Source organism: Amphiura filiformis, chromosome 16 (genome assembly GCF_039555335.1).
Source record: "Amphiura filiformis chromosome 16, Afil_fr2py, whole genome shotgun sequence".
Taxonomy (NCBI): Eukaryota; Metazoa; Echinodermata; class Ophiuroidea; order Amphilepidida; family Amphiuridae; genus Amphiura; species Amphiura filiformis.
The window spans coordinates 34,234,074-34,253,199 of NC_092643.1; the positions used below are offsets into that span (position 1 = coordinate 34,234,074).

General features: G+C 38.2%; 1 protein-coding gene across 1 annotated transcript in view; it reads left to right on the forward strand.

Moving 5' to 3' along the window:
- The window catches only part of LOC140172588 (uncharacterized), a 48,958-nt gene that overhangs the window by 1,377 nt on the left and 28,455 nt on the right, over positions 1-19,126 (forward strand). Inside the window, exons 2-6 of the mRNA XM_072195728.1 lie at positions 5,583-5,650; positions 6,185-6,598; positions 7,586-7,702; positions 8,928-9,072; positions 18,422-18,429. Of these exons, the coding sequence (XP_072051829.1) occupies positions 5,583-5,650; positions 6,185-6,598; positions 7,586-7,702; positions 8,928-9,072; positions 18,422-18,429 (752 nt within the window). The remainder of the gene's footprint in view (positions 1-5,582; positions 5,651-6,184; positions 6,599-7,585; positions 7,703-8,927; positions 9,073-18,421; positions 18,430-19,126) is intronic.

Here is a 19,126-nt window from a genome sequence, read left to right on the forward strand (position 1 = left end):
AAATCAAGTGGTGTGAGGTCTGGTGATTTAGCAGGCCACTCCACAGCATGACCCATTTCAACAACTTGTGGTTTATTAAAGCTAAATGATTAAAGGTTTCTTAACATATCAAAATATATTTGATCGACTTTTCAACAAAATTGGAGAAAAAGAGGGCGCAATGAGGGTTCTCTCTTTTGGGGGGACATCCTGTACATCAGCATGCTTACAATTCTAATTCTCTCTTAACTATCTAACATTCTGTAGTTCTGACTATAGTAGAAGAGGGCGCAATTAGGGTTCTCTCTTTTGGGGGGACATCCTGTACATCAGCATGCTTACAATTCTAATTCTCTCTTAACTATCTAACATTCTGTAGTTCTGACTATAGTAGACCCAAAATCATTTACAGCTAAATGTTCCGAAGATGACATCAAGTACATCGTAGGGTATAGACTAAGGGAGGGATCACTATTTACTCTAGCGGAACGGATAATTTTATAGAGGGACGCGGATTTTTTTTTTTTTTTGACTTGAGGGGGGACATGAAATTTTGACCTTAACATTACTTAGAGGGAGACGTGAAATTATATACCAGATATGGATGATTCAAGGGGACGTGAAATTTTTCATTCGATATGAGGGGGGATGCAAAATTTTTTTGTGGGAAAATATATGAAAATCCTCCGTTCCCCCTGGCGTAAATACCGTAGTGATCCTCCCTTTTTGAAGGAATGAATGAGACAAAAAATTCATGTTCGCAATAATCAAAAGGTAATAATATCACCATAGGCAGCATCTCAAATCACATCTATGCTCACCAAAACATACCGATTTTAACCACTTTAACATTCACACCATGATCAAAACATGACAATATGATATAGTTCCGTGAAAAGACATTATACAGTTCATTTCCCAGTTTAGAATAATTAGCCGATTCACACAGCTTTGCATCAATGTATAATGCTGCCAGAGACACATAAGTCGATTTCCCACCTATTTAAGATGATTGCATGCGTGTTCTGAGCATACATCCGTCTGGTTCCAATAACTCACCACTGCTCGTATGGTCATACGATGTTGTCCCTGCCTCCCCAGGCACAAAAATTATGGCATGAGCCATGCCCATGAACATGTACATTCCTTGCCAAGAACATAACAAGAACATGCCCTATTTTTGCAAGAACGGGCATGAATTTTCATGATTTTTTGTAGGAACACAAGAATATTCATGCCTTTGCATACTTTTTTGTGTCATGAGTTCGGTCAGAGCCTTGACATCTTCTTGATGGGTAGCTACTGCTAATGGGCATGAATCGCGGTCAATGTAAATTCTCTCTACTTCCATGCCCATAAATTCCTTATTCATGGGTAACTCATGGGCATGAACCGTGGTCAATGTCGAACTCTCTCTACTTCCATGCCCATGAATTCCTTATTCAAGGGCGGGAATTACACTTTCTTGTTCAAAATTCACCCCCTAATTTCATGCCTATGAATCCTCGATAGAGGATTTTATGGCATGTTCATGCCACATACAAAACAAATGATGTCTTGCCATGTTCTTGACTTGAACATGCTATGTTCATGGCAAGATTTGCATAGCAACCAGTAGCGAATTTTGGAAATACCCCTGGTATTTTTTTGACTGATCATTATATCATACCCTGGTTTATACAGTGGATTTTCCTGCCACCACTCCATCATTGCTGCAGCTCTATCTCGTGTTGTATATTTTCAACACTTAATTTTCGTCAAATTTATTCATTATTTCTTTGTTCTCTCGTTATTTTTATATTCATATTATTTGGCAATGATGACAAAATCAATATTAATTTGTTTTTGACCGAAATCGTACGTATTGATTGAAATCTTACAAGATATTTCATTTAGCTTTAATTTTTTTTTTATTTGTTCGGGTTTTGACAACCCTGGATAACCCAAGAAAGCCTCTATTGAAGCTTATTTCCATTGGGGTCCATTTGAACACCGGGACGGGTTGGGAACAGTCAGGGGGGTTAACACCCTACTCTTTTCGAAACTGGCTGCGAGATATATGTACAGGTATGACTCTCTGCACACGGGACCGACGGCTTAACGTCCCCTCCGAAGGAAGGAGTACTTTCATGATTCATTTACCCAATTCTAAATAATCCATGGGAGAGCGGAAGTCTGAATTTAATCTACAGAGGTTGCCAATTAATTTCAGACTTTTTTTTCCAAATCAATTCCCCAGCAAATTGCCACCGTCGGGAATTGAACCCGGGACCTCATGCACTAAAGGCAAGTAATCTAACCACTGCGCCACGCTCTCCCTTTAACAAACACAGATTGTCTCTCTGTGTCAGGTGGCGCTGTGTAGCGCTGCAGTGGTCTTCACAAGAGTACGCCATCTCACTCGATCTGATGCCAAGTGCGTTGCATTCCCTGGTTAGAAACCAGCTTCACGTCATTAGTCCAAGATGTTGGTGGACGTCCTCTTCCTCGTTTGCCTTCCATAGCCCCTTGCAAAATCTGTTTTTCTACACCTCCATGTTTCCTGACAATATGGCCAAAGTACTTCAGCTTTCTCTCCATTATGCCGCTTCTGATGGTTAGACTTGTACCAATCTTGTCGAGGATCCAGGAATTTGTTCTCCTGTGTTTCCATGTCACTCGTAGAAGCCTCCTGTAACACCACATCTCAAAAGCATCTACTCTTTTCCTATCATTCTTGGTCATAGCCCAAGACTCGCATCCATAAGTGGCAATGGAAAACACAGTTGCACGAAGTAGGCGTACCTTGAGGTCAATGGATAGGCCTCTGCTTTTCCATATGCTTGACATGCCCTGCACAGTTGTCCTTGCAATAGCCAGTCTTCTCTTAATTTCAGTTGTGCTGTCACCACTGTTGTTAATCATTGAACCCAGATATTCAAATTGCTTCACCTCTTCAATCTGCTGTCCATCTATCACAAACTCATCACTTTTTCGTTTTCTGTCTACAACCATTATTTTTGTCTTCTTTGTGTTCAGGAGAAGGTGTTTTTCTTCGCTGGCCTCTTTGATGCGCTTCAAAAGATCAATCAGCTCTACTCTGCTGCTACAAATAAGAGTAGTATCATCGGGGTACCTCAGGTTAGTAATTCTTGTACCGCCAAACTTCACTCCACCTTCAAACCCCTCCAAAGCTGTTCTCATTATGTCTTCAGAGTAGATGTTAAATAGGTTTGGTGATAGCACACAGCCCAGTCGTAGGCCTCTTCCAATCTTGAACCAATCTGTGTCTCCACTTCTTGTTCTGACTGCCGATTCTTGGTCTTCATATAAGCAGCTGATCAGATCCACAAGATGACTTGGGAAACCCATCTTTTCATAGTTTCCCACATCTGAGGGTGGCTAACACAGTCAAAAGCTTTACTGTAATCTATGAAGCACATGTAAGGAGGAAGTCTATGCTCTCTGCATTTCTCAATCACATTCCTGATATTGACAATTTGGTCCCTAGTACCCCTTCCTTCACGAAATCCTGCCTGCTCATCAGATATTTCTTGCTCCATTTTGTTCTTCATTCTCTTGATGATGATCTTCAGAAGCACTTTACTTGCATGACAAATCAGGCTGATGGTCCGGTGATTGGCACACTCTTTCAAATTTCCCTTCTTTGGCAGTGGAATAAATACTGCCCTGCACCAGTCTCTCGGCCATTTCTTCTTTTTCCAGATGATACTACATAGACGCCACATTAGGTCTACCCCTTCTTTCCCAGTTGCCTTCCACAACTCAGAAGCTACATTATCAATGCCAGGTGACTTAGCATTTTTCATTTGTTCCATGGCAAGCTCTTCCTCACTCGTTTCACACTGTACATACACCTTGTCATCTTGTGCCTCAAACAGCTGGGAACTATACTGAACCCATCGCCTTTTGATGTCTACACTTTCGGTAAGAGTGTTACCTTTCTCATCATTTATAACATCCATCCTGGGGGTCCACTTCTTGGTATGTTCTTTGGCAATACCAAAAGTTATTTTTGAGTCACCCTTACATCTTTCCATTTCCACACACTTCCTTTCGATGTAGTTTCTTTTGTCCTCCTTAACACTTTTGGAGACCTCTTTGTTTAAGCGTGCCCATTCTTCCTTTCCTCCATCTGCCTTTGCTCTCTTCCTGTCATCAGCTAGGTTTAAGGTCTGCTGAGAGATCCACAGGCTGTTTCCGTTTCATCTTTCTAGGGATGTACTTCTTTGCTGTGCTCTGGACTGCTTCTTTCATGTCTTCCCACAATTCATTTGGGGTCTGCTCCTCTTCATTAACTTTCAGTAACTCGTCAAACCTGTTCTTCATATCTACTGAATATTGAGTGGGAATGTTGTCAACATCATACCTGGTAGGTGATGCATTGCCTCTCTTAGCTCTGAGTTTTAGTTTTACTTTTGCTACAAGTAGCTGATGGTCACTACCACAGTCAGCGCCTGGTCGTGTCCTGACATTTTGGAGTGATGTTCTCCACCTCTTCCTGACCATGATGTAATCGATCTGGTTTCTTGTTCTCCTGGGCTCATCCAAGTCCACAGTCTCCGCGGATGATGCTGAAATAACGTGTTCTCAATGACTAGGTTATTAGCTTCACAAAATTCCTCCAGTCTGTCTCCACGTTCATTTCTGATCCCAAGTCCATATTGGCCTATACACCCAGTTTTCTCCTTCATTCTGCCAATCTTAGCATTCCAATCCCCCAGTACGATGAGTAAGTCTCTTCTAGGTATACTATCCATAACTCCTTGTACCATCTCATAGAGGTCTGTCATCTCGCTCTCTGATGCATCTGATGTTGGTGCATACACTTGTATGACAGATATATTTAAAGGATGTCCTTGCAGTCTTACAGTCATCACTCTTTCATTTACTGGATTATATCCCAAAACACACTTGGCTGTGGTTCTTTCTATTATGAAACCCACACCTCCTCGTTTCCTTCCAATATCTTTTCCAGAATAGATAAACATACTTCCATCATCTGTAGTGAACCTCCCTTGACCAAGCCACCACAACTCTGTTACTCCTAGGATCTTAATATTGTTTGCAACCATCTCCTTCTCCACAACTTCAATCTTTCCTCCTGACATACTGCGTACATTCCATGTAGCAATATTTATTAGCTTCCTTCAAGGGGCGCTGTTCCTTTCCTTCCTGGGACCGTCAAGAACAGGACTTCCTGTAGTAGGCTTTAATCCTGATCTGTCATCACCAACAGGTGTACTCTGAGCAGCATCTCTCTCTTCCCCAGTAGCCATTGACGTATCTTCCGGCCTGTGGGTCGCACCTTCCGATACCATCGTTTTCTTTTGACTTTGTACTCTCATGCTTACATTCAAGGCCAAATAGTACGGTGGGTGGCCAGGTCCTTCCGTACCAACAGTAGAGGGCCATTCCTGAGTTCTTACAGTACTAGCCTCCTCTTGACACAAACCATCTCCCTGGATGCCAGATGTGAGCTTTGTGTAATTGTGTTTTGTCGTTGACCATACGGGTGATTCCTCCGGCGCAACACATACATCAATGCTGTTGACCATTGACGACTATTTAAACCATAGCTAGTATTCGCTATTTACCCATAGCTGGGTTACAGAAGGTTCAACCTACAAAAGTGTCCCTTCCTTCTACCTACTCATACCACACTGGGGAGGTAACATGGTAGAGACTGGATGAGCTCCGAGTTGGAAGAGAGGAGTTCTTGAAGTCAGCTCTTGCTGTTATACTGACAGGGAGTCTCAGCGCCCCCTGAGAATCCACATCCTACACAAAGCACTATGATTGGGACAGCAAGAAAGAAAGATGAAGAGAAGAAGTAAAAGTCACAACACAAGCTGGCACCCACACTAGCTTTTATCCGACAAAAGGAAATGGATGATGTTGTCCGTCTGTGGACAACCTTTTAGTCCACAGTCCGGATTTAATTTTGACAGTATCGCCCATTTCCTGATGCCCGTGTGGGGTTGCGCCAAGCCAACTAAATTGGCTCACCTTTCCTAACCAGCTGTGTTGCGAAAGGAAGTTTTAAGGTAGAGAAGGCATAGAAAGAGTTGGCACAAGTGCCAAAATGCTGGCAAAAGGTAGTTTTAAGCTCCTCGACACTAGGATAAGGTGTCTCCCTTTAAATACAGATTATACATAACCCATATTTTTCTAACAATTATATATTTCTGTTATTATTTCACAGTTGATACCGACTACTATTTCGAAAACCTCTGTACTCTCACCCAGACAATAGGAAATAAGTCTGCTGTCATACAATCAGGTACCAATTCATTGGACATAAATTATGGAAACAATCTGAATTGTACGGTCACACTTAGCACTACTCCCGGTAGAAAAATCCTTCTTACGTGGCTCTTTTATGATGTTGAAGCAGGTGCCGATGGAGCATGTGATGATACACTTCAGATATATGACGGAGCTTCAGCTTCAGGAACAACACTTAATACTGAGTATTGTGGTTATTACCCAGTAGGGTCTCGGTACGAAACCATTGCATCGATAAGTAACAAAATTACACTTCTTCTCAATAGCGATCATAGTAATTACAACTCTGGCGGCAATTTCCATTTCATCGCAACTTCGTTCAGCACTGCAGGTAACTCTAATCAGTAAGAAACCATGCATAAAATATGTAAAATTTCAATTCATGACAATGCTATTAAGGACCAGACGTGTCAATTTATGGCTTATTAATGTCCATTAATACGGGTTCCATCGTGGGTCTGGGGTGTGTGCACATGTGATTTGCTCTGAACGGACACACACACACACACATATGAAACAGTGAATCCTACTTCAAAAATAATTAGCACTGACTATGCTGACTATATTAATCATGGCAATGTATAGAATGTGTGTCAATTTCCAATTGTCCCTGGTTATGCATGCAAAATCTGACACATGTTCGTTATAGTCCAGGACAGTGTCCCCAAGGTGGCGTGCAGGTGTGTGGGGGAGTTGTGTGGAGGTGTTCTGTGTAATGTTTTGTAGGCGTGTTTTGGAAGGGGTATGTGTCTTCTGTCTGTAGGTTGGGTGTAGCCCTACTAGTAGAGGGCCTTTTGACCGTGGTGATCCAAAACCAGGCTATATCATAAAACCTGGCTATATCCGAGAACTGCTAAACACACATACTGCTTAAAAAAATGGGTGGAGCGGTTGGTGGGTTTTAGCGGTTCTCGGATATAGTGATGTGTTTTAAAGGCCCTATAGTAGGGCTAGTTGGGTGAGCGGATGTGTGTCAACTGAGAGCGAGTCTCTGACCAAGAGAAATATTATTATAATTGAAGACTGAATTAAAAAGACTAGATTGCGTATGACGTCCTGTCAACCAGACCAAAAATGCCGTACTGCGCAGGGCTGCAATCAATCAGGCCGCGCCTTTGCACTGACGTCAGACGCAAACTAGTCTTTTTAATTCGGTCTACAATTATAATCAGTTGAATTTTATTTGTACGATATTGATCATATTGATAAAACATTGATATTCAAAGCTATTAGAGAATTAACTCGGTGGAAGACGTGAATGGCAATTGAATACTAAAATTTGTACACTCACTTTTAATATTTTTTGATATTTCAACAGCTACCTGTGCTAGTGACGAATTTCGATGTAACAACAGTCGCTGCATCTCTGAAACTTTGACTTCCAAAAAAGGTCGGGATTGTAAGGATAATTGTGGTGATGATAGTGACAGTGAAGGTGAGCATCTGGATATTCTTAATCGTGTAAAACTAAATGAATCGCTCAACCTTGCCCCTTCATTAAAATGGACACCTTTATCGAAGTATTTTGCTAGAAATATGAGATCGACTGGTAACGCATTGATTGAAGTGTAGCTTCAAAGATGAATGTCCCATCCCATAGAGTATCGGCTTGCTTTAAATTTGTGTCTGTCTGCTGTTTATAAGGCCTAATTTAAGACTTCCGCTCTCATGGTATACTTTTATTTTGGAACTGGGCAATGAACCATGAGAGGGCAGTGCGGGTCTTTGGACGGGTAGCTAAGGGGGCAGGCGGGGTCACTCAAAGTGAGAAATTTTAGACATTGCTTTGTATTATATCTTTAAAAGTAATGATGATAAATACATAAAAGTATACATTTTCACAAAGAAAATGATGCAAGGAATCCAACTAGCACGGCAGATATATATGCAAAATAATTTAGTTTTTCGGTCCACTGTAACAACTAACCCTAAATATCGAAATTGATGAAAATTGCGTATTTGTGAAAATATGGGTCAAAAAGGATCAAAATTGCCTCTTTTTTTTTCAATTTGGACCAAAATGTTGGACATTTTAGGGTATATTAATTTTTAAAACGAAAAAAACAAAACGTGTGTAGAGAAATAGGAGTCAGTTCCAAATGTAACATAGCCTGCAAGTATTAAACAATATGTGGGTCAATATAAAAAACATCTCAAAAAAAGTAACTAACCCCCTTAAATAATGACCATTATTCAAAATTCATTCATTCATTATTCAAATCTGTATTTATTTCTGCACATTTTGATACCTCATTTGTAGCAATTGACTAAATATTGACGTCACAGCGTACATTTAAATCAATGTAACCCAACATTTGAAAGTTGCAGTAAATTCTATTGATTTTGTATTCAGTGTAATGGAAGGAAATCTGTGTAATAATATCTGAGTGTTTTTGTATTGTAAAAATTTGTATGTAAGTGCAACTTACTCAACAAATCTGGACCTAACTACATTAAATTGACCGGTGTTTTATTGTTTTCTAGGCTATCGTATCAAATGAGATGTCAAAATGCGTAGAAATAAATTCTGCTTCCAACGCATTGTACAGATTTGTAATACAATAGCCACTTTTTGAATAATAGCCATTATTTAAGGGGGGGTTAGTTACTTTTTGTGAGATGTTTACATTAAAAAACTCATTAACCCTTGTATTTTTCAGGAACCTATACCGAATTCATAGGAGGTATCGCTCCGGGAATCATAGCTGCTATTGTTATCGGTTGTATCGTGGGCGGTATCCTCATTTGTGTAGGGTGTGGGTGCTTGTGTTACCATTTGTGTTGTAAGAAGTCGCAAATAGTGTAGTTAAGAACTCGTTTTTCCACCATGATCGTGCTCTTCTGCATAAAGGCACGAAATTTCTTTGGGTATATAAAATGATTTCTGAAGGGGTGTACCAAAGCATTACAACACTACAATTTTGATTTTTACACACTATAAAGAGGGGGTGATACCTATGTCATTAACGTGGTCGAATTTTCGGGCTCTTTTTCTGATTACCCATAGGGAAAGTCCATACCGAAGTTGGGGCTTTTACCCAGAAGTGCACGGTCATTTGGGTTTAATGAAACACGCTTAAATGGTTATAGCGCTGTTCAAATAGAAATGCAAAGGGCCTGTGTAAGAAAGAAGTATTTGCGGCTACACCTGTTCTATCCAAGGTCAATATTGTTTTGGCCCTTGACAACGATCTGAAATTCCAGCAACAGTCAGCCTTGGTCAACCTGAAGAACCAGTATTAGAAAACGTCTGCTCCATGGGCGCACCATTAGATATCAAATCAAGGAGGGGGGTGGGTAGTTTTTTGTCGCGTCATCTGAGCAACAAAAAAAAAGATTTGGTGTCAAGGGTGAAAAAAATTGTCACGGATAGTAAGGAAAAATTAAACTTATATTTGACTTTTCTAGCTTTAAAATTGCAAACTTTCTCGTGCTTCGCGCGAATTTATTTCATTTTTGTCATAATTAATATTTTAACTACGAACTGGTAGTATTTTGTGCGCATTTGTTCGCAAAAGGTTATTCGAAAATATTTGATCTATTCTACTTCTCTATCACATTAGTGTCACCATAATACAGTCTATGGTCTCACTAAACATGCTAAAAGTGGTCACAATAAAAGGTTACCTATAATTATTGTAATATTGTTCTATTGTTGAACTATATTAGAGAGAAGCTCCACTGAAACCACGCTATTATGCAGCTCCAAAACATGATGTCATCTCTCAGACTAACATTTCTTAAGGGACCGTTCAATATTACTACCGGATGGGTGGCAGGGAGAAAACAGGGGCGGTCATATGATCAGGCAAATAACTGACAGGTCGCATGACACTCAAACTTGGTGGGTAGGTGCGACTTGCGAGCCAAAGCAAGTTTGCATTTATTAGGTCATCCAAGGTTAATAGTTATTTAAAGTTGCTCCGATGCATTCCTGTGAGGGCAGGTGCTTCTCCACCACCACTTCAATTATAAGACCCCGATCTTCTGCATCCTAAATACGTGTTGCGTCAGTAAAAGAACCAATCATATAGGTGTTCTTCGCAGGTGTGACTACGCAATTGCTCCTGGTTAGATGATTGTTGAAGCGATGTCACTTCATGTTATCTAGCCCCTGACTCAGGCTGATGAACCACTTGGGCAGCCACCAGTCTAGCCTCTTGATTACACACATCGGCATAGCTGATCCTGGTGGTCTTTCCTCTAGGCACTGCAGAGGGTGTCACCTTCTTAGGACCAATATGCAGAAGTGAAATTGCTCTGTTATTGCTCACAGACTTCGACTGACTGGTTATGAGGCGAGGGCTTCTGAAAGTACTGATACCAGGCTGACGATCAGTTGGGTGCATCTGAAATTCTGTTGCCATTGTTGCCATCTTGGATACCTGACCTTTAACAACTGATCGTGACCTTGAATTGAGAAAAACATCAGAAATGGATTCAAAACATCCGAAAACCCCTTGATGGTGTTATACGTCATTTTGGAGTAAGAAGCAAGATGTTCGATACCTTAATTTTCTAGATTAAGTGAAATAACATCAGAAATGGATTCTAGGCACCCTAAAACACCTAAAGTCTAAACCGGTATTATACATCATCCTGGGGTAAGTGGTTCAAAAGTTGTCAAGATGGTGTCTGGTTGCCATCTTGGATACTTGGCATTTAGCACCTGACCTTGACCTTGAAATTAAAAACTTAAAGTGGTATTATACATCATTGTTGGTTTTCAAGATGGCGTCCGGCGCCCATTTTAGATTTATGCTGTAAATTACCATAGTTGCCCGAACTTGCAACTTTGGTAACCAAGCTAAAATTCTTCTAGGACCCCGTGGGATTATAAATCAGCAAAAAGAACATCTAGAAAAGAACATTTTCTAGATTCAGAAAATGACAAATGGACTTGATATACATTTTCTAATTTTCACCCAAATTCGCTCATTTTTTACCCATTTTGCATCAGAAATGAGACGTATCACGAGACATCACGAATGAGACGTAAATTACACAAATTGTATTCTGAGTTATAGTGTAAAATGTGCTTGAAGGTCGTATTCATAGGTACCTAAAGTTGGTGCTACATGTATCTCATTTTGATAGCGCCAGTCAAACAACTTTTAAACCAATCAATAATCCTATTGTTGAAGAGAATAATAAGCTTCTACCTATGTCTATAGAATTCTTAAATAGCTCTAGTCTTTGTTTGCTTTGGATAAATCCTGTTCAAGTGGGGGTTACAAAACATTGTATTTTATCTAGGTATATATAACCAACAATTAACAATGAGAGGACATTCCTGAATCTCGTTGACTTGGGGATGATTTGAAATGACCGTCAATTATGACTGTTTGATATTTATTACCAGCAATGTGGAAAAAGAGACACATGTAGAACCGAAAAAAGGAACCAAAGTTCAACAAACAATAACCCCGCTTCTGGATATCGTTTAAGTCAAATGATATACCATTTTAAAGCTTATATGATATATATTTTCTAAACACGAAATAAAACTAAATTGACCGGGCCAACTTTACGGCTCATTCGTGGTGTACGGTCACATATTGTAAGTTGTAAATAGGTTTAGTTCGCAAAAACTTGTTTTTCTCTAAATGGCATTTCTGAGTTAAGGCCTTCAGGTTCTCAATTTAATATAATATATTTAGTGTCTTAGATTAATATTCGATTATGCGTATTGACTCGCATATTTAAGATGCAAAATATTAGTCATTATAGATTATTACAAATATTAGTAAAGTATTGTGACGTACAGTATAGGTGGTATATAAAACGACAAATAAAATACTGTCATCATGTAGTCAGGTCAAAGGTTCATTATAACCCGTATGTTTATCTAAATTCATTAATATTTAAGAGCAATATTTTTACCCATTTAATATACACAAGTGGGTTCCTGCTATTTTATTTCATTTTATTTTTATTTTTATTTTTTAAGCAGAAGCTACCAAACAAGCGCAGTGATTTATAGTGCGCTACGCACAGGCACAACGTCTAAACGTTGATCCACAAGCTTCAGCACACTTTGCAGGTGCAAGTACCAGAGACTGTCAGTGACTACACTTGACTTCCTGGTGACGTCACAGGCTCGACATACACTATAGCTTTAACCCATACGTTGCCTCTAAGCCTATGTCGAAGGCGTATATTCCTGTTCCAGTTCCTTTTCATAGGAAGTTTAAGTAGAACGTGTTCTGGTATTGGATTTCCTGTTGGATGCTCCTTATCAATTGCAATATATACGCTGTAATTGTGAAGCATGTGGATATGTTTACAGGACATGAATTCAGTGTTGGTAATAAGGCGGGCCATAGGGCCAATGCCAATGCCGATGCACCGTCCTATACTGCTTCAACCGTCCCAGGTACAAACCAAATCTGTGGCACCGGGGGGTCGATGCTTTGCGTCACACGCAAAAAACGCGACGCATAAAGAGCGTGTTGCCAAATCGCGCAGTAGTTGGCGCGCCAAAGAAGAATTTATACACGCATTGCACTGAAATAAATATTCTCATACCTCCAGTTTCCGAGGTCTATTTACTTTGTACTTCTGAGTTGACGGACTATACAACCGCGTGGCCTTTTAAAATTAAAACTTTCGCTCTAATTATGGCAATACGATTTGGCCCGTGAACATTTCGGCTTATTTCCAATGATGTACATCATTAAGGGTGAGGGGGTTGAACTCTCATGTTTAAAGTATGATATTATACAGGTTGGCGTATAATCATTAAGTAAAGGGGTATTCTTCATACAGAAGCCAAAGGGGTTCAGAATTTGCCCAGATTATTAATCAATTATTTGAATATGATACAATGAGTTGGTTCGAATGTTTGACTTATAAATAGTCGCAGACAAGGATAAATCAAAAGTATTTTATTTATGTTCAACAAAATGATGCGCTGCTAGTGTACGATGTGAACATTTCCCTCAAACATTACGTACCCCCTCAATGCTGAATGTTTTCTTACGCTAATCCTATATCATTTCACCTTTCACGTTTTATAGCCATTTTATTGGTCATGCTTGCTACTTTGTATGACACGGGGGTACTCGAATTATTTTGCAACGGAGGGTGTGCGGCCTGGGCGATCTAACTGCCGAACCCTTGCCCATATAGATGATAATTTTACCCAAAATACGGGTACATTATGTTAAAGGACTTTTGGTCAACCAACTTGCACGTTTGATAGCCATTTTATTGGCCATGCTTACTACTTTGTCTGACGCGGGGGTGCTCGAATTATTTTTCGATTGGGGGTGTGCGGTCTGAGCTGCCGCACTCTTGCCCATGTCTTAGGGTACATTTATATATATTTGTACCGATTTTACATTAGTACCACCTAAATGCGCGGAGCGGCCGCAAAAACCGGATTTTAGGTTACAAAATTAGTGGATTTACCTGACTTTGTGGGCGTAGCAAGGAAGTTTGTTCAAAAGAAACACACCCATGTCTAAGGATACAAGTTCTCTAAAACAATAATACGCTCATATACCTCATTACGTGAGTATCTACCTCGGTTCCGGATGTGTGACCAGTTGGTGTGCGACTGAATTGGCGAACTTTTATTTTAATCATTCAATTATTGGCTAGCCACGAGTCAGGAGCAAAGTCAGGAGATGCGCCAAATTGCTAAGGAACTCTTTTAATTCTATAACACGCGGGTTAAGTACAAAATAACTAATTTGATAACTACGATATTGTCGGATTAGATACGAGAATTATCACGAAGTCATCATGTATTGGACCGGAGCAGTTTACTTTTTACTTTTGTTGGCTTCAGTAAGTGCAGGTAATTATACATGTTTGTATTTATTATATGGTCGCTTATAAGTTATAGGGAATAAAAACAAACTTTGTTTGAAACTACTTTTTACTCTAGGTCGGTAAACTGGCCCGGGAAATATGCTAAACTCTGGCATATGAAAGGTCAAAACCTTCAATTGATCGTCGGCTTTTCCTCCCAGCTACATACACTTTAAGAATATATCATTAGATTTATAAAATTTACTTCGAGGACTGTTATATATCAAAACTGTGAAAAATATCAACTTTTAATAATTTGTCATAAAATTTGTATTATATCATGAATTTCAAAAATGAAAATTATTTGATATCAGAAAGACATTCTTCGTATTCAGAATGCAATTCGATATGTCTGATGTGCTCTCATGTCCCACAAAAATACTGTCGAAACGCTCAAAACGTTCAATCCAGATCCCTTAAAGCCATATTATAACATTTGCTGAGGAGAACGCCCTCAAAAAAAATTTAAATTCTGGTTTTTACACGATTGTAATGTACTTTGACAGTTGGTACTGTAGTTTTGTCAAAATCCGCGATTTTGAATAAAACGATGGAACCGTCGTTTTATTATTACGATGGAAATATTAGTCGAACACGTATGCGATAACAGAGTACGTACACGGCGTGCGGGACTCACATACACACACACACATCAGATGGTCGTACCGTATTACAACCGCTGGAGTAACATGCATTGGCGCTAGTAGTAGGTATATCACCTCAAAAATAAGCGCAGCAGAAAAACGTTATTTAATGTTTCTACATGAATGAGCTTTATTAAAGCATCAAAAATAAAAAAAACGGAATTGAAATCGGTCAATGCATTGTGATGTAGTGTCAATTTTAAGATGCTCGTAAATGGAATTAAAACCTGCCACAAATGGCTATAATGACAAAATTGGCACATTTCTAGATTTTGAAGGTTTATTTGGACGCTTGCTTGAAAAAGCAGAGTTAATTTAAGTATCACAGGTTAAATGCCTATCTTTCCTAACTTCGTTAAAGAAAACAAAATTAAAAAATCTATCATTGAATAATTATAATAAATTAACCAAATATACTATTTTAGCAAATTCAGCCAATCTGCAGACAAATTAAAGGTGAAAAAATGACTAAGTTCAGCTAATTAATATGCAAAATTGATGCCAATAGAAAACCGTACATGATATCAGGGTGCGGTTTTTTTGCACACATATGTATACAAAGTTATTTCAATTGACAACAAAAAATACACAAAAAGTAATTAATTATGCAAATTAGCTAATTACAGGTAATTATGTATTCATGGTATTTTTATGTAAATTAGGCATGAGTAATTTTGGTGGTTTTTTTTTCAATATTTAATGAAAGTCTATTCATTCACCATAAATATGTCAAGTATGAACCTGTTATGATGTTGAATAAAGAAACTGCAGTTAATTACTTAAATTTAATACAAAACATACAAAGTTTGACATTTTGACGATGTCAGGAATAAAATTTTCATTTTTTTCTGTAAACATGGTATGTGTCACCATTGCTCAAAGCCAAATCCGAAAAGTAAAAATCATAATTCATTTGCAATGAGACTTTAAATGAACATTTTGTTATCTGGATTAACATGGGATGACAAATGGTAAACGGAAAAGCCATTCCCACTGTAACGCGTATACAAAAATAGTATGGCCTTGGACACACACAATGGCTTAGAGCTATTGAGGTTTGGAAAATTACTCCCTAGAAATATCTTTGATATAATGTTTTGTTTCAACTAGTTTTCTCGCATTCGTTGTCGACGGAAATAATTTACATGCTAAGACAGATTAGTATTTCAGCTAAATGGTGGTAGGTCCCTTTATTTCAATAGGCCTATATTTACTGATTTATGAGCGATCTTCAAAAATCCATAAAACCAGGCAGTAGGTCTTATTAAAGCATCAAAAATAAAAAAACGGAATTGAAATCGGTCAATGCATTGTGATGTAGTGTCAATTTTAAGATGCTCGTAAATGGAATTAAAACCTGCCACAAATGGCTATAATGACAAAATTGGCACATTTCTAGATTTTGAAGGTTTATTTGGACGCTTGCTTGAAAAAGCAGAGTTAATTTAAGTATCACAGGTTAAATGCCTATCTTTCCTAACTTCGTTAAAGAAAACAAAATTAAAAAATCTATCATTGAATAATTATAATAAATTAACCAAATATACTATTTTAGCAAATTCAGCCAATCTGCAGACAAATTAAAGGTGAAAAAATGACTAAGTTCAGCTAATTAATATGCAAAATTGATGCCAATAGAAAACCGTACATGATATCAGGGTGCGGTTTTTTGCACACATATGTATACAAAGTTATTTCAATTGACAACAAAAAATACACAAAAAGTAATTAATTATGCAAATTAGCTAATTACAGGTAATTATGTATTCATGGTATTTTTATGTAAATTAGGCATGAGTAATTTTGGTGGTTTTTTTTCAATATTTAATGAAAGTCTATTCATTCACCATAAATATGTCAAGTATGAACCTGTTATGATGTTGAATAAAGAAACTGCAGTTAATTACTTAAATTTAATACAAAACATACAAAGTTTGACATTTTGACGATGTCAGGAATAAAATTTTCATTTTTTTCTGTAAACATGGTATGTGTCACCATTGCTCAAAGCCAAATCCGAAAAGTAAAAATCATAATTCATTTGCAATGAGACTTTAAATGAACATTTTGTTATCTGGATTAACATGGGATGACAAATGGTAAACGGAAAAGCCATTCCCACTGTAACGCGTATACAAAAATAGTATGGCCTTGGACACACACAATGGCTTAGAGCTATTGAGGTTTGGAAAATTACTCCCTAGAAATATCTTTGATATAATGTTTTGTTTCAACTAGTTTTCTCGCATTCGTTGTCGACGGAAATAATTTACATGCTAAGACAGATTAGTATTTCAGCTAAATGGTGGTAGGTCCCTTTATTTCAATAGGCCTATATTTACTGATTTATGAGCGATCTTCAAAAATCCATAAAACCAGGCAGTAGTTCTTAAACAAAACAATTTTTAATTTTGGGGGACCCGATGGTAGCCTCGGGAAGGCTTCACACAAGCGCGCGCTTTTCAATTCACTGTTATGCTTGCATGCACAGTGTAGCAGAATTATTGTGCAGCCACTGTGATATACCTACTAGTAGTAAATTCCAATTTTCTTTGCTTTACCTCACTTGTTCGGCTCGAAATGAAAAGGGACATATCTGACAGTAAAAGCTAAGATTTTATGGAAAATAAATACTAATCTATTTTTACAGAAATGTCATAATATGGCTTTAAGTGAATGATTTAAATCTTGCAAGATAGTTCATTTACCTTTAAGGGCTGGGGTAGAAACGTCTGCACAGTATTTTTTGTGGGACATGAGAGCACATCAGACGTATCGAATTGATTCAGAATGCGAGGAATGTCCATCTGATATCAAATAATTTTGATTTTTTTTTTAATTCGCGATATAATACAAATTTTATGGCAAATTATTAAAAATTGATAATTTTGACAAGTAAAATTTATAAATCTAATGATATTTACTTACAGTATAAGTAGCTGGGAGGAAAAGCCGACGATCATTTGAAAAATTTGACCTTTCGTGTTGAAGATATAGAATTTTTTCCCAAAAATGTAGGTCTTTTTGGGAAAAAATGTGTATAAATTAACATATATCAATTTTTAATAATTTTCCATAAAATTTGTATCGCCAAAAAAAATCAAAATTATTTGATATCAGAAGGACATTCCTCGTATTCAGAATAAAATTCGATATGCCTGATGTGCTCTCATGTCCCACAAAAAATACTGTGCAAACGTTGCTACCAGTGCCCTTAAAACAATACAGATTGTACATAATCCACATTTTTCTAATAATTATATATTTCTGTTAATATTTCACAGCTTTTACCGACTACTATTTCGAAAACCTCTGTAATCTGACGCAGACAATAGGTAATGAGGCTGCTGTAATACAATCAGGTACCAGTTCTTCGGACAGATATTATGGAAACAATCTGAATTGTCCTGTCACGCTTAGTACTACTGCCGGTAGAAAAATCCTTCTTACGTGGCTCTATTATGATGTTAATACAGACGTTGCTGGGGCATGTGCTGATACACTTAAGATATATAACGGAGCTTCAGCTTCAGGAACAACACTTAATACTAAGTATTGCGGCTTTTACCCATCCCTTTTAATCGGTCACGGTATGAAACCATTGCATCGACAAGTAACAAAATTACACTGCTCCTCAATACCGATAATGACTTCTTTCTCAACGACTTCCAATTCATCGCAACTTCGTTCAGTACTGCAGGTAATTTCTCTAATTAGTAAGAAACCATGCATAAAATATGTAAAATTTCAATTCATGACTATGATATTAAGGACAAGGTGTGAATTTGCAGCTACTTTTATTAAACTAAAAATTTGATTTAAATGTATGGCATATTATAGTACTTTCATGTTAATATAAATGTCCTTTTACGCACGCATGTTCCCTCGTGGGTCTGGGGGTGTGCGCGCATATACTTTGCTGCGATCGGGCACACAAACATGAAACCTCACACTCCAACTGGCATTGACTGGGAATATAAGTACCCAACGTAATCAGGTAATGTGTGTCAATTTCCAAATGTCCCTGGTTTGCAGGCAAAATTTAACACAAGTTCATTTGTATAGTCCAGGACAGTGTCCTCAGGTTGGGGGCGATGGGGGTGAGGTGTTTGTGTGTGTTCTGCATGCGCGGATTTAGAGGGGGCACAGCCGGCCCGTGCCCCCCCTTTTGGCGGATCCCAAAAAATAAAAAAGAAAAATGAAAGAGAAGAGAAGGAGGGAAAGAAAAGAGGAAAAGAAAAAAAAGGGAAAAAAAAAAGAAAGAAAAAAAGAAAACGGCACAACGTAAAAAGAAAGAAAAAATCTTCGGGCCTATAGCCTAATAAATCTGTAGTGAGTATCATACACCGGGGTGGCACTCTCCAGGCGCGGATTCAGGGGGCGGTGCCCCTTCCTCC